This window comes from Artibeus jamaicensis, unplaced genomic scaffold (genome assembly GCF_021234435.1).
Source record: "Artibeus jamaicensis isolate MK-2021 breed Jamaican fruit bat unplaced genomic scaffold, CSHL_Jam_final scaffold_833, whole genome shotgun sequence".
Taxonomy (NCBI): Eukaryota; Metazoa; Chordata; class Mammalia; order Chiroptera; family Phyllostomidae; genus Artibeus; species Artibeus jamaicensis.
The window spans coordinates 27,447,755-27,460,902 of record NW_026522056.1 but is presented as its reverse complement, the minus strand read 5'-3'; the positions used below and the strand labels follow the sequence as shown (position 1 = coordinate 27,460,902).

Here is a 13,148-nt window from a genome sequence, read left to right as displayed (position 1 = left end):
CACACGCAGTCACCACCTGAACACAGAACAGTTTGAGTCCGTCTTGTAATCCTTCAGAGGGGAACTGCCCCTAGAGCTGAGTCATAAATGACTCAATGTAGGATAGTAAATTTTGAAAGTTAGGCTTTTCTTCTGACAGTTGGGGGGGGGGCCTCTTATCAACTCATCTGAGAAAGACTCCTTCCTGATTTCCCCCCAAATCAGGCCTTACACCTACATCAAGGCTGTCCAGTTAAATCCTGTTTGAGCCCTGAGTCCGCTGGTCACCAGCGGGCATCGGGTCACTTTTACGGTGGAATCCCGGGTATTTCTGGAACGTGCTCTCCTTTTCTCTCCAGACTCCTGCACACAGTGAGTGAAGAGCTGGCAGAACGGTACCTGCAGGACGGAAGAGCCGTCCTGGCCGCGTGCTGCCACCTGGCCTCGGACGACATTGAGGTACCACCTTCCCTGCAGGTTCAAGTGCATGGGAAGCTCCCTTCCGGCAGGCATTGTGGTGTCTGGGGCTCGTGGTAACTTCCTGTGTGACATCCTGGGTCCCAGGCTGTCTGGCCCCATTAAGCGCACAAACTACAGATTGTGGGGTCTGTTTTTATTTTATTTTTTACTGTTATCACAAGATAGGTATTTGTAACAACCTCACTTGAAGGTATTTCCTCACAGACAAGAAGTGGTAGTGCAGTAAGGGGAAAGATCGCCGAACTCGGACTCAGAACTCCTGACTTCCCAAAGCACTTATTTTTAAGTATGCTTTCGTATAGTCTTCACAAGTGATATTTTAGGGTGTTTTCCACCTAACCCACTAATGTCATGAGGAAAACACTCAGTAAAGACACAGATTCCATTTGCATGTATCTTGGGTATGTTGGCTTTAGGGAGTAATTGATGCTCACCATACACCCCTTAAGATGCTTTCAAGAATTCACATTTTTTCCCAATAGACTGAAGGATTTGTTAAGGATATTGCAGCAAGACATATTAGTTGCAAAAACATGAGCAGGAATTCTAAATTCTTCCATTTTAACCTTGTAAAATGCTTCCCGTGTGTCCGGGTATCAGCACTTCCATTTGAAAATTGCAGTTATGTATGCGTACATCCTGTATAGCAATATGACTGAGTATGTATGGTACAAGAATGACGGTGTGTAGGTCAGTACAGCCTCCCCTACTCTCTGAGCGTGGCGGGGACGGCAGCCCCACCCAGTGTCTCTGCCACTGAAGACTCGGTTTCCTCCCCGAGCCAGCTGGCGATGGCCTCCCTGATCCGTGGAAATGAGCTGGAGCTGGCGGTCTGCGTGGGCACAGCCTTGGGGGAGGCGGCCGCCCCTGCGACCCACTGCGCCCTGGAGTTCCTGGCGAGAAAATGCATGATGATTCCAATGTGGTAAGAATTTCTAAATGCGAAGAAGAGTGTTACAGTGATGGAACGCATTTCTTAAATATTGCGAGCTGCATTTGATAATGTGTCAGGAGTATGCAGGTCTCCTTTTTTACTACAAGGTAAGACAGGGAGAGGAAGCGGTGATATGAGAACGAAGGGACTGTGCCAGCCCCGTGGTGTGTTTGGAAGCCCACTGTGACCTGCCCTGAAGGAGCCCAGTGTGGCTCCATGACATCCCAAGCACACAAAGCATCATGAGACAACATGTGTGCGTATTAAGATCATCACGACCACACATTCCCACATTTTAAGTTCTGCATGTCTACTACTCTCCTCCTGTCAGATCATGTGTTTTGGTTTAAGGTTTAGAAAATATAGTCACTTTTCTAATGGCGGACTCAGGACCTAATCACCTTCCAAGGCCCCACCTCCTTACACCACTACGTGGGGAGGTGGTTTCAGCTCAGGAACGTGGGGGAACAGAGATTTCAGACTGCGGCAGCAATCATGCGCCCCTCCCCTCTCATTTACATGGGGCCAACTCAGAGGAGAGTGGCACTTTCATCCCCCTTTCTGTCCGGGTCTGGGCACTATAGGGGAACTAGTCATCCCAGAGCCATTCTTGCTGTGCCCACCATGCAGTGACAGAAGAGCCCCTTCCCTACCACGAGCCGGAGGCTTCAGTGGGTCTAATGCTGACCATCCTCTGAGGGCCCCCAATTTTCCTCCTCCATCAGGAACTACTGCAGTCAGTGACTTTAGTTACCATGACTTCCCTTAGACCCGCTCCAAAGCAAGAGCCCAAACCCCCATGACTCAGTCACCAAGGCCACTGCCTCCATGCAGAATGTCACCATCTAATCTGAATACTGTGCAATTTGTTTTCATTTAACTGAGGGCAAAAAGAGGCAAACAGGAGTAGATTCTAAATTTAAAAGAGGTTTAAAGGTCTTTCAACTGACTATATGTCTTAGTGGCTCTTAATAAAGAACACACTTGTTTTCCTATAACTCCCTCTGGTTCAGTACCCATAGACATGCACAGGGAAACCCAGGGTAGATGCCCGGCTCTGAAACATAGAAGGCTGATCAGGTTGACTTCCAGGGGAAATCTGGGGTTCTCGTGGCTGTGGGAGAGCCCCACAATTTCTTTAAAAATAATTAAGATAACAGCATAATTTCAAGAGAACGTTTATAATTTTATAAACCCAGAATCCTTCACGTTCTTATGTGTACTGATTAAAGTTTGCCTCTTCTTGGTTCCCATTCTGTACTTATCACATTCATATTCAAAATTGTTCTTTTTTATAGCTTTCCATCTGATGCATACAGGTATCATCTACTTTTATAAAACAGCTTAATTAAAAATTTAAACTTCATTATATTAGAATATAAAGTCTACATTAAAAATTATGATGAACTATTTTCACCTTGTTTTACAGAATGCCAATTTATTGATATGATTTAAAACTTACAAAACCTAACTATGAAACAATGAGAACAGGTCCTATAACCTAGGCACAAAAGCCCACATGATTTTATGCTTAAGTGTATAACAAATCAACTGTGGCTTTCTACAACATGGAAGAATATCTAATTCAGCTAAGCAGATTAAAATGCCTGTTCTGATAGTGAAGTTTAAGAGGTTAAATCATTTGGTCGGCCCATATCATTCTATACACAGGCATTTTCCCCTGTAGGTATACTAAATTTTCAGTAAATAGTGATTTCAGCTAAAGAGTGAATAAAGTTAGCTGGCATTGCTGTAAATTTCACTATGTCAGGACGTAATTTGACAGGAAGAAAATAATATTTTTGTCTGTAGTTGATAGGACTTTGAGTAGAATTTTAGCACAGCAATTTTATATATTATAAAAACAAGTAGTCATTTCTTTATTCTCATGGACATCATTGAAAACTGCTATTAAATGTTAGTATCAGAAAGCATAAAGTCATTCATCATTTCACCAAAAACAGATGAGGTACTCTAACTTAGAAATTGTAAAAACATTCAAAGATTTACTTTTCCAAAGAGGATAGAAAATTTAATGCACAATAAATTATTCCTATTCTTGTTCTATATTCACTATATTCTTTTATTATTTTTTAAAAATGTTTTATTTATTTATTTTTAGAGAGAGGGGAAGGGAAGGAGAGAGAGTGGGAGAGAAACATCAATGTGTGGTTGCCTTTCATGTGCCCCCTGCTGGGGACCTGGCCTGCAACCCAGGCACGTGCCCTGACTGGGAGTTGAACTGGTGACCCTTTGCTTCACAGGCCCGTGCTCAATCCACTGAGCTGCACCAGCCAGGGCTGTATTCACTATATTCTTGATTAACTATCTCTTAATGTTTTAAAAATCATGTTTTCATCAATGACCAACAGAGATTTCACTCAAGGCACAGAAACAAAGGGGGATTTTACTCTCACGATGCACAGTGCATGCTTCATAAATTCACATTTGAAATGTAGCCTCTTTGAAAGTCATGCAGAATGTGTACATAGTTACTTGAAAGTTGAATAATAACCTCTTGAACTGTCAAAAATTAGCCTGTTAATCATCATGCATACAACCAAAAGCTCTTCACCTAGTGACTTTTTAAAAATAATTTTATAAAAAAGACCTGTAATGTAAAGCTGTTGCCCGTGCAATTTTTACATGCCTTATTTTCAAATAATTTATTCATTGATCAAAATTTTTTAAATTATTTATTTATTTACTTTGTAGAGAGAGGGGGAGGGAGGAAGGGAGAAGGAGGAAGAGAAACATCAGTGTGCAAGAGAAACATCTACTGTTGTTGCCTCTCGCAGCCCCCACCTGGGGACCCACTGCAGCCCGGGCACATGCCCTGACAGGGAATCGAACCAGTGACCCTTTGGTTGACAGACAGGCACTCCACCCACTGAGTCACACCAGCCAGGGCTGATTAAACCTTCAAAAGTAAATCAGAAGCCTGCATGTGTCTCTTCGATTTCCACCTAAAGTCTAAGTAATAGGTAGAATGCTCAAAATTTGAACCTTAAAATGTCTAAGTATTCTAATGCACAGCTACATCTGTTCGTTGTTGATGAGCATTAACTTCCTAAGTTTGCTTTGTAATTCTCTCTGAAGCACATATCTAATGCTGCTCCGTTTGGTTAGAGAATTATCCTATAATAACAAAATCCGTGGTGAACGTGTGAAGACTCAGGTTAGAGGTTTAGAAAATATTTCAGAATTTCCTGACCCAGTTTTCCTCTCTGCCCTTGGGTGTGTGTAGCCTCTGTTCGGAGGGGCTTCACCATCAGGTAGGAACTCAGGGCTGTTCGCGTAACTAGGAAAGCCGGGGGGCGTCCCGAGGGTCTTATTCCTCTGACGCAGCTCTGTGTCGTGTTCAGAGTGCTGTTCTCATGCAAGTGTCCCCTTCTGTTCTGTGACTAGGAGTTTGGCAGCCGATCTTCTCCTGATGATCCCTGATAATGACCTGCAATTAGTACAGCTCTGTGCTTTCTACCCAGGGCGCGCGGAGGAGATAGACGACCTTCACGAGAAGGTAGCCGCCGATGTTCGGTGTTCCCGGGGGGCCTCGGTCCCCTCACTGAACCCGTCCTCGAGTCAGAGGGGTGGACACCAGCAGAGAAGCAAATGGACAGTCTCATTAGGAGCCTGGTATCAACACAACAAAAATCACAATAAAAAGTAGTAACATTTATTGAGCATCTACATGCTTGGAACTGCTCTAAATGTTCACATACATTTATATTTTACTCAGTTCTCATGAAACCCAGAAATCAGGGGATATTGTTTCTGCTTCAAAAAGCAAGTGAACTCAGCGCAGCCTGAAGTAGCTAATGGTGGGTGAGAGCGTCGGCTTCCACCTGTCCAGCCCCAGATCCCGAGACCTGTCCCTCACCCATTAGACCCGTGAGGTGCACTTGTGCCCACTTTTAACAGTCGGTGATTCAGGATCTTTAAAAGAATTGATGAAGTGTGACGAAATGCGTGTGCACTTTCCCGACATGCTTTAAAAAAAATCTCATTGCTGAATGTAGGGATCTGTGTCCAAGATTACACATAAAACAACCCAAATGTCTGACGACAGGTGGGGAGGGTGTTTGTATCGATCACAGCCACCTCCGTACCTCGGAGCTGTCGGCACAGTCCTCAGTAAGTATCCATCGCTGGACAAATAGGGCCCCTCACACATGGGGGGGAGTCAAGGTTCCTATAAGTAAAGAAGCTTTATTTTTAGAGTTAAAGATTAGAAAATGTTTTCTTTAGAGCTTATCTTTGTCTCAAAAAACCGTATTTTCGTAAATGTGCTGTGCAGTTATTTTCAAAATGGAAATTACATGGTATGAGCATAGTTTCATAATCTGCTTTTTATCTGCTTTATAGTTATCTGCTGATGTCAGTGAAAACCAAACTTCATGATCTTTCTCATGTATTAACATAGATAGACTGAAAGTGTGTGTGTGATGTGCGTGTGAGTATGTACATGTGTGTATGGGAGAGTTGTGAATGTGTGAGCGTATATGCCTGTGAGTGTGTGTGAGAGTATGTGTATATGTGTGGGAGAGTTGTGTACATGTCACTGTATATAACTATGAGTGTGTATGTGAGCATTACCAGGGAAAATACTTGTGAGAGGATAAATGTTCAGAGTTACTACTGGGTTGTAAGAGGAGTGACTTTAACTTCTTTATACACTTTGCCTTCCATGAGTCAGTTCTTTAAATGAGCTGTGCTTTGCTTCAATAAGCACCATCAGTAAAAACTATTTTTCTGTTGAAATTAGAAGGTACGTGGAAGTCGGGATGCTGTTTTTGGTGGCCCTTTCCTGTGCCGCATTGTCCTGTGCAGCAGCTGGCCCTCCGAGGCCGTGGGCACAGGTGTCCATAGTGGGGCTCAGAGAGGTCGAGCACTTGACCTTGCTGACACAGCTGTTTGCGGCGGGGCAGGAAGAGTCTCCCCATCAGACCATCTAAGAGGGCGCAGGGAGCTCGCTGGTCACACCTCAGCACGGTAGAGGGACTTGTCAGTGTGTAAGGAGTTCACGACCCCGGACAGTTTTGCAAGTTGTCCCAACAACTATGCATTCAAGCACTACATTAACTTACATAACCTTCAGAATTTTCAGATAGGACGAGAATTACGGGGATGATTACCTTCCTCTTCTTGTCTTCTATTTGTGAAATTTGAATGGGAACCATTTTTTTTATCTCCTCTGCAATTTGAGCACACATTAAAGTAAAGAAACTTTTGTCTTAGTCTACCCAGGTGCATTACCAAGCACATGGTTGCTCAGTAAGTAGCTGGTGTTTAGTGAGCAGAGATGGGAAAACAAGATGAAATGTCATGTATAATAGAGCTCCTAGAATGTCATTTGTTGTAATTATTTTGAGAGAGACTGAGTGATCTCAGATGTTCAGTTTACCTAATTTTTAAACAACAGAAAATATGAAACTATTGAATAAATTCTTTAGTAAATGAGCAAATTGAGTAATAACTTCAGGGGAGGTAGAAGAAAAGTGAGGGGAGGAGGGTGTTAGGTGTCGAAGGAGAAGGGACGATGACCCCACTGGGGCTGAACCAGAGGGTCTGCACTCACAACATTGGACATTTTTTGCCCTGGATGCCCATCCTGGTGGTGGCCAAAGCCTGGTGAGAGGGGCAAAGCCTTAGACTGTAAGTGGTGCTTAGAAGCACACTGACAAATTTGAACACCAGCACGTCACGAATCATGCACATTATCAGAATATGACACAGCAGGTAATTCCTGCCACATTGTGGAACAGACTTGGCTTTAACAGGATAGAAAGAAATGGAGAAAATGGAAGCATTTGCTTCTCATGTTGCAATAATGAAATTGCATCAGCTCCAAATCAACACTGTATAGTATTTCAGAACGTCAGAGCTAAAAACTTTTAAAGCTTGTACATTTTTCGCCTTTCTCTTTGAAGTGGAGTTGCTTTGTCTCAAAGGCAAAGCAAAATAAATTAATTGTACACAGGACATGGAAAAATGAACCTTGTATGTATTCTACATTTAATGTAGTTTTTGATTTGGTCAGCCTATTTGTTCTAAAATAATTATCCTCAGCAAATTTTTTTTGCTCAATCCCATTTGCAGGCAGTAATTCCAATATCATGACCAAGACAGTTTACTTTCTACTTCTTTTATTATGTATTTGAGTGATACAAAACCATTAACTCATTAGGTAACACCCCATTTATTATTATTATACCTTAAAGATATTTTCATACATGTATTCTAATACAAGTTATTTTGTTCACATCTATTCTGAGCAACTCTAACAAGAAGAAAATACCTAGGTCTGTGGGACTTATTAGGTACTTACACTGTTGCCTTTACCCCTTTGCATTTTTCTAACACTGTAATCAAACCCACTGTTTTCTAGTGCAAGCTTCCCACAGTAGAAGAGTGTACGCAGTTGGCGGAGGCCTCCTGGGCAGGCGGCCATGTGCTGGAAACTGTGAAGTATTACTTGTTAAGCCAAGAACCTGAGAAAGCCCTTCCTGTTGGCTTGGACTTCATCAAAGGTGAGTGCTTAGTCACTAGTGTAATTTAAAATCCACTCATTTATTTGCTATTTTCATTCATATTGCTAACAAGCTTTACAATTCAGCACCGGCCACCCTAGCTTCAGAAAGGAAGCAGATTGCTGATCGTGTGGTAGGGGGCCCGAGAGAGGGTCGGTGGGTAAACACTTGTGATGGACCGGTCTGGCCAGAAGAGAATTCATTCCATAGGTTAAAAAGTGGGTGAGCAAGTCTTAATAGTAGTATTTAGAGACTCTTTTTTGGTTTCATTTTGCCAGAACACATCAAGAGTTCAGAGTGGACATTGGATACCATTCTTCCCGTTCTTGACCTGCTGAGTTATATTCGTACTGAAAAACTGCTCCTGCCCACGTGTGCTAAGTGAGTGAGTACTTTTTCTCCAGGACTCATAACTGAACCTTCCATGGGAGGTTCAAGTGGGAGCCCTTCATAAGAGTTTCAAGCAGGCTATGTGTTTAGTGTTCAGATCAGGGGATAAGGTAATCTTGGACAGGCAGATGTATGTGTAGAAAAAACGTTTATATTTGTTAAAATCTTAAAAAAATACAGAGATCAGTTTGAAGCAGAAGTCATAAGTCTTCTAATTTACTAATACCTAGTGTTTTTTGTTTTTTCTATGGGTATGTACACACACACACACACACACACACACACACATACCTGGCTTAAATGGGGCCAACTTAAAGCTTTTTCATGGTTCTGAAGGTCAAGTTCTTGAGAAAATGGTAGTTGTGTCTATTAAATACCCAGTGTGTACAGAGCGTACTAGACTGGGGACAGAAGTGAAAGTTCTGAGAAGTAAAAGGCGGACACTGTCCCAGAGAGCAAGCAACATTAAAGGACATTGTTTTCCCTGTCACTAAAGTCCCCAGACACAGAGTCTACCTTGCAGTGGAGACTTTGGGCTCTTGCAGCTTTAGTGCTGGCGGGGAATAGAGGGTGCCGCGCCCGGGGCGGAGTTCCCCAGCAGGCAGCGGGGCACCTGTGCCTGCAGTCGGCCAGTGATTCCTCAATCTGACCACGTGAGTTCCTGAGGGGACAGGCACGTGGAGAAACAGCCAAGAAACAGAGGAAAACAAGGAGGCAGGAGTTCTATCACATTTAAGATTTTCATTTTAAATTATCATTTGTTGCATAGCATAACATCTGAGTACAGCACCTGATGAGTAAAACACCTTTAAGTTCAGAAAATTTGCTAGACATATTTTACAATAAATGTCACTCAGTTGAAATATAGAGATAACCAGTATAGTTAACTACATGTGAAAGTAATGTTCTGGACCTCAGATCATGGAGCTTTTTTAAAAATAAAATATTCTTGTTTAGAGCTCGCAATGAACTGCTCGTGCTGTGTGGCTATGCGGGTGCGTTGCTGGCGATCAGGAGGAAGTACGAGAGCATCGTGCCAGCCCTCTACGAGTACACGAGGTAAAGCGATTTCTCGTCTGTTGGGTCCGGGAAGCTCTGCTCACTCAGGTGGTGAGTCTCTAAGGAGGCACCAAATACATGTTGCATGTGCCCGTCTACTCACTGAGCACATGCTTTATACCACAGCCCTGGCGACCTGCATGAATCAGCAGTGAGCTAGGCAGTAAATAACAGAAATCCTGATTCTAGCTGGAACACACAGGGTTTACGGTCTTATGTCAAGTTACTTGAGGTCACACTTCGGGGCCGTTCAGCTGTTGGCTGCTTCCATCGGGACCTGGGGTCCTCCCTGCTTTTGCTCTGACCTTCTTGGCTTCCTCCTCTACTTGAGTTACCTGTGGTTACCAGGTAGCCTCTAGCCCCCTGACATGGTATCTGCACCCTAAGCTTTCAGGAAAGAGAAAGAGTACAAGGGGGGCGACCACAGAGGCCAAGACCGTCTGCAGCAGGACAAAGTCCCCTCAGGGTAGTGTGCCTGTGTCCCACGGGCCAGAACTGTGGAGCCTACTTTTCAAGGAAGGTGGAAGTCCAGGTATTTCATCCTTCCGGTCTCTCTTTAGTGGAGAAAAGTACAGGGGCTTAGGGAGTAGCAGCTGACTCATAATTGCCTGTTCGGGTAGCATCTACCTGTGTGCACACACATGCACACACACATTCAGACCTGCACATCAACCTCCTCACACTAGTTGCTGAGTCCGAAATCAGTTATTTAAAGTTCTTTGGCTGTTTTGGTGTCTTAGACTTAGACGTCAGGTGCTAATTTCTTTCTCCCGTGTTTCAGCCAGCTGTTAAAACGCCGGGAGGTGTCCGTGCCTTTAACGATCGAACGCCTTTCCGAGGAACTGGATGCATGGAGAGCGTGTGTGCGGTCTGCCAGCCCGTGAGTGACTGGGGCACAGAGCCTGGAATCCGGAAGGCGTGGCTCAGTACCCTAGACAGACCTGTTCAAAATGTGGAGCATCGTTATTCCTCTTAGTGGAATAATGAATCCTGGTTTGCCTAGCAGAGACCCAGTAGTAATTTACAACACTGCCTTTATTAAGTGCTTTTGTTTTACCCTAAGTTGAGTCTAAAGTTGGTTTGGCATCGTCTATAAAGGGGCACTAAATAGTCATCAGGGACTGTTTCGAGGGTAAACCTGAATCCTTCTGTGATTCCGCACAAGTGAAAATGTAACGTCTGTTGGAAACGCAGATCGTCAGACGCCTCTCCGTACACACCCCCTTCCGAGTCACAAAGATCGGTGTATGCAGCTTTACGGAAGAGGCTGGGAGAGGAGCCGTGCAGAGGCCTCGCTGGACCGGGCCACGTGACCGGCTCCCACCTGCCCAGTCACTCCGACGGCCACGTCTCCTGCCTTACGGGCTTGAAAATCCAGGTGCGGTCTAGGGACATCAGAAACCGTGCACTTCCGTCATTTTACTTGTTTCCTTAGTCTTTGAAATGTGGTTGTAAAGTGAGTTTCATCTGACTCAAACTAGGAACGTATAAAGGGTTCTGAGGCCCAATGGGAAGCTGCCCCTCATGCGTCTTCCATAGTTAGTGCAAGTGGTCGCTCTCTCCTTAAAATAAACCCCAGGGTCATTGTGCAGTCACCATAAAAGCAAGTCCTGTAATAGGCATACTCCATCACAGCTGACATGTGTGTGAGTAGCCAGTGCTGTAAAATACAGAGAGGCCATTTCCCCAGGGAAATTAAAGAGATGACCAACAGTCGACAGTTAGGAACTATTATAACAGTTAAATGTCATGACATAGCCTCTATTTGTGTTCTGTAAGCAACCATGAGGGTGGGCTAATTCCCAGAGAATGGGCCCTAATGTCTGGTCACAGTACAGACAGGGAATGGTTCCAGGGCCAGCCCGCCGTCCAGGGAGGCCATTCCCTCCAGGAGGGAGAGGCCCTTGTCATCTCAGCGCCAGGGCCAGGGTGGGTGTCCCTGTTCAGTAAAGCGGAGTCCCCGCAAAGTGCTCAGCGGGAGGGACTACAGCCCGGATGGAGGAGCTCTGTCTCCCAGTCCCAGTCACAGTTTAGGGAGTCCACTCTTACCTTCCCGAAGTAGTGCGGCTAATTCCACTACTAACACTAACACGCCGGGCCAGCAGAGATTTCTGCTTAAAAGAAATAAATGGCCTGCTGCTCGTGTGACCCCTGACTAATGAAAACTTGACACTGCAAACTAATGAAGTCTTCAGAACATACCAGTATATTCCAACGAGCAGGCGGGACACACAGCTGTACTCGCATATACGTATATTTATTATCAACTTGTGTTCAGAGATAAAGAACCAAAGCAGCACACTCAGTAGCTTCCAGTTAGAAAACAATGCATGCTGCCGTTTTTCTAGTACATCTTCAGGGCCACTGCTGTCCTCTGGGTGCCCTAATACCCGATCCCTTCCTGTTCCTTCCTCCTCTTCTGTTCCTCTTCTTCCTCTGAGAGAGCCCACTGACCTAATAGAGGTGCTGTCTCACCTTCTCTGCTCCCCAACTGCGTTGGGGAGGGTCTGCTAATTCCCTCACGTGGGTGACCGCACACCTCCCCTGGCGGTGCACCTTTACCTCGGTGCCTGTGACTAAGCAAGATGGAGGCCACTTCCCAGGATGTTCTGTCTCTGCAGAAAGCCAGTGTGTGCTGGTGACAACTGTGAAATGTCAAGTACCTGGGAACAGGAGGCTGCCTACTTTGTGTGATGGATTTTAGTAGATCCAGAAGTAACTGGTTCACAAACGGTATCATTTGAAATCATGAACAAAAACCTAGTAACTTTAGAACAAAAATAAGAAAATGAGCTTTTTGTGTTTTTTAAGTCATGCTTTTCCAAAAGCTGAGAAACATAAATTGAGTTTCATTAATTTTTTTTTGCATTTAGTTCTTTAGAATAGTTCTTGACACACAAAAGAACTGATATAACTACATTATAAATACACTGCAAACCACACAATTGGTGTGATTTTAAATTATACAGATGCGCACACAGCAATATGTTTTCTTTCCATCTTCTGGGGGCACGTTCAAAATTCTAGCTTAAATAATTTCCCCAGCGGTATGATTAAAATAGTAAAGTATGTTTAAGGCTATTACTAGGCATATATGTCTTTATCAAATGTTAACTTTGTACTAATAAATCAACAATACCTATTATCATTGTTATCACTACTGTATTTAAAAAAACTGAAATTATAAAGTTAAATTCTACTTTGAAAGACATCATGGTATATATGACATTAAGATGTTTTCAGATGTTTCTATATTGGTGGCAGTTCAAAAACTCTATTTTTTTCTTTTAATTTTTATTGAATTTATTGGGGTGACAGTGGTTAATAAAACTATATAGTTTCAAGTGTACAGCTCTATAGCACATCATCTGTATATTGTACTGTGTGTGTTCACCACCCAAAGTCAATTTGCATATTTTTATATTTTCTATCAGCACGGCCTGAGTATCTCCAGTGGGTTATTTATCAGCGTGATTGTGTCTGTAAGTGTAAACACGTGTTGTGAATGTGTAATCTCACCTCGCCTCTCCCTGTGTGCAGGGCCCCGTGTGTTTGCTCGAAGACGGGAAGTCCGCTGTCTCACTGAACGACGCTTTGATGTGGGCGAAGGTGAACCCTTTCTCACCTCTAGGGACTGGAGTCCGACTCAACCCATTCTGACAGGAGGTTTTCCTCCAGACTTAACTATTGTTTTTGGAGACCTTTTATTGGCTAGTACACCTTTGTTGCCCAAGAGCCAGAGATTGGGAGGAGGAAGAGGGAGGGAGGGGGAAGAA

At 43.9% G+C, this 13,148-nt stretch overlaps 1 protein-coding gene across 1 annotated transcript in view; it reads left to right on the top strand.

Moving 5' to 3' along the window:
- The window catches only part of WDR17 (WD repeat domain 17), a 77,324-nt gene extending 64,176 nt beyond the window's left edge, over positions 1-13,148 (top strand). Inside the window, exons 21-29 of the mRNA XM_053659798.1 lie at positions 339-438; positions 1,245-1,384; positions 4,802-4,913; positions 7,782-7,923; positions 8,202-8,304; positions 9,271-9,372; positions 10,154-10,252; positions 10,567-10,750; positions 12,913-13,148. Of these exons, the coding sequence (XP_053515773.1) occupies positions 339-438; positions 1,245-1,384; positions 4,802-4,913; positions 7,782-7,923; positions 8,202-8,304; positions 9,271-9,372; positions 10,154-10,252; positions 10,567-10,750; positions 12,913-13,032 (1,102 nt within the window). The 3' untranslated portion in view covers positions 13,033-13,148. The remainder of the gene's footprint in view (positions 1-338; positions 439-1,244; positions 1,385-4,801; positions 4,914-7,781; positions 7,924-8,201; positions 8,305-9,270; positions 9,373-10,153; positions 10,253-10,566; positions 10,751-12,912) is intronic.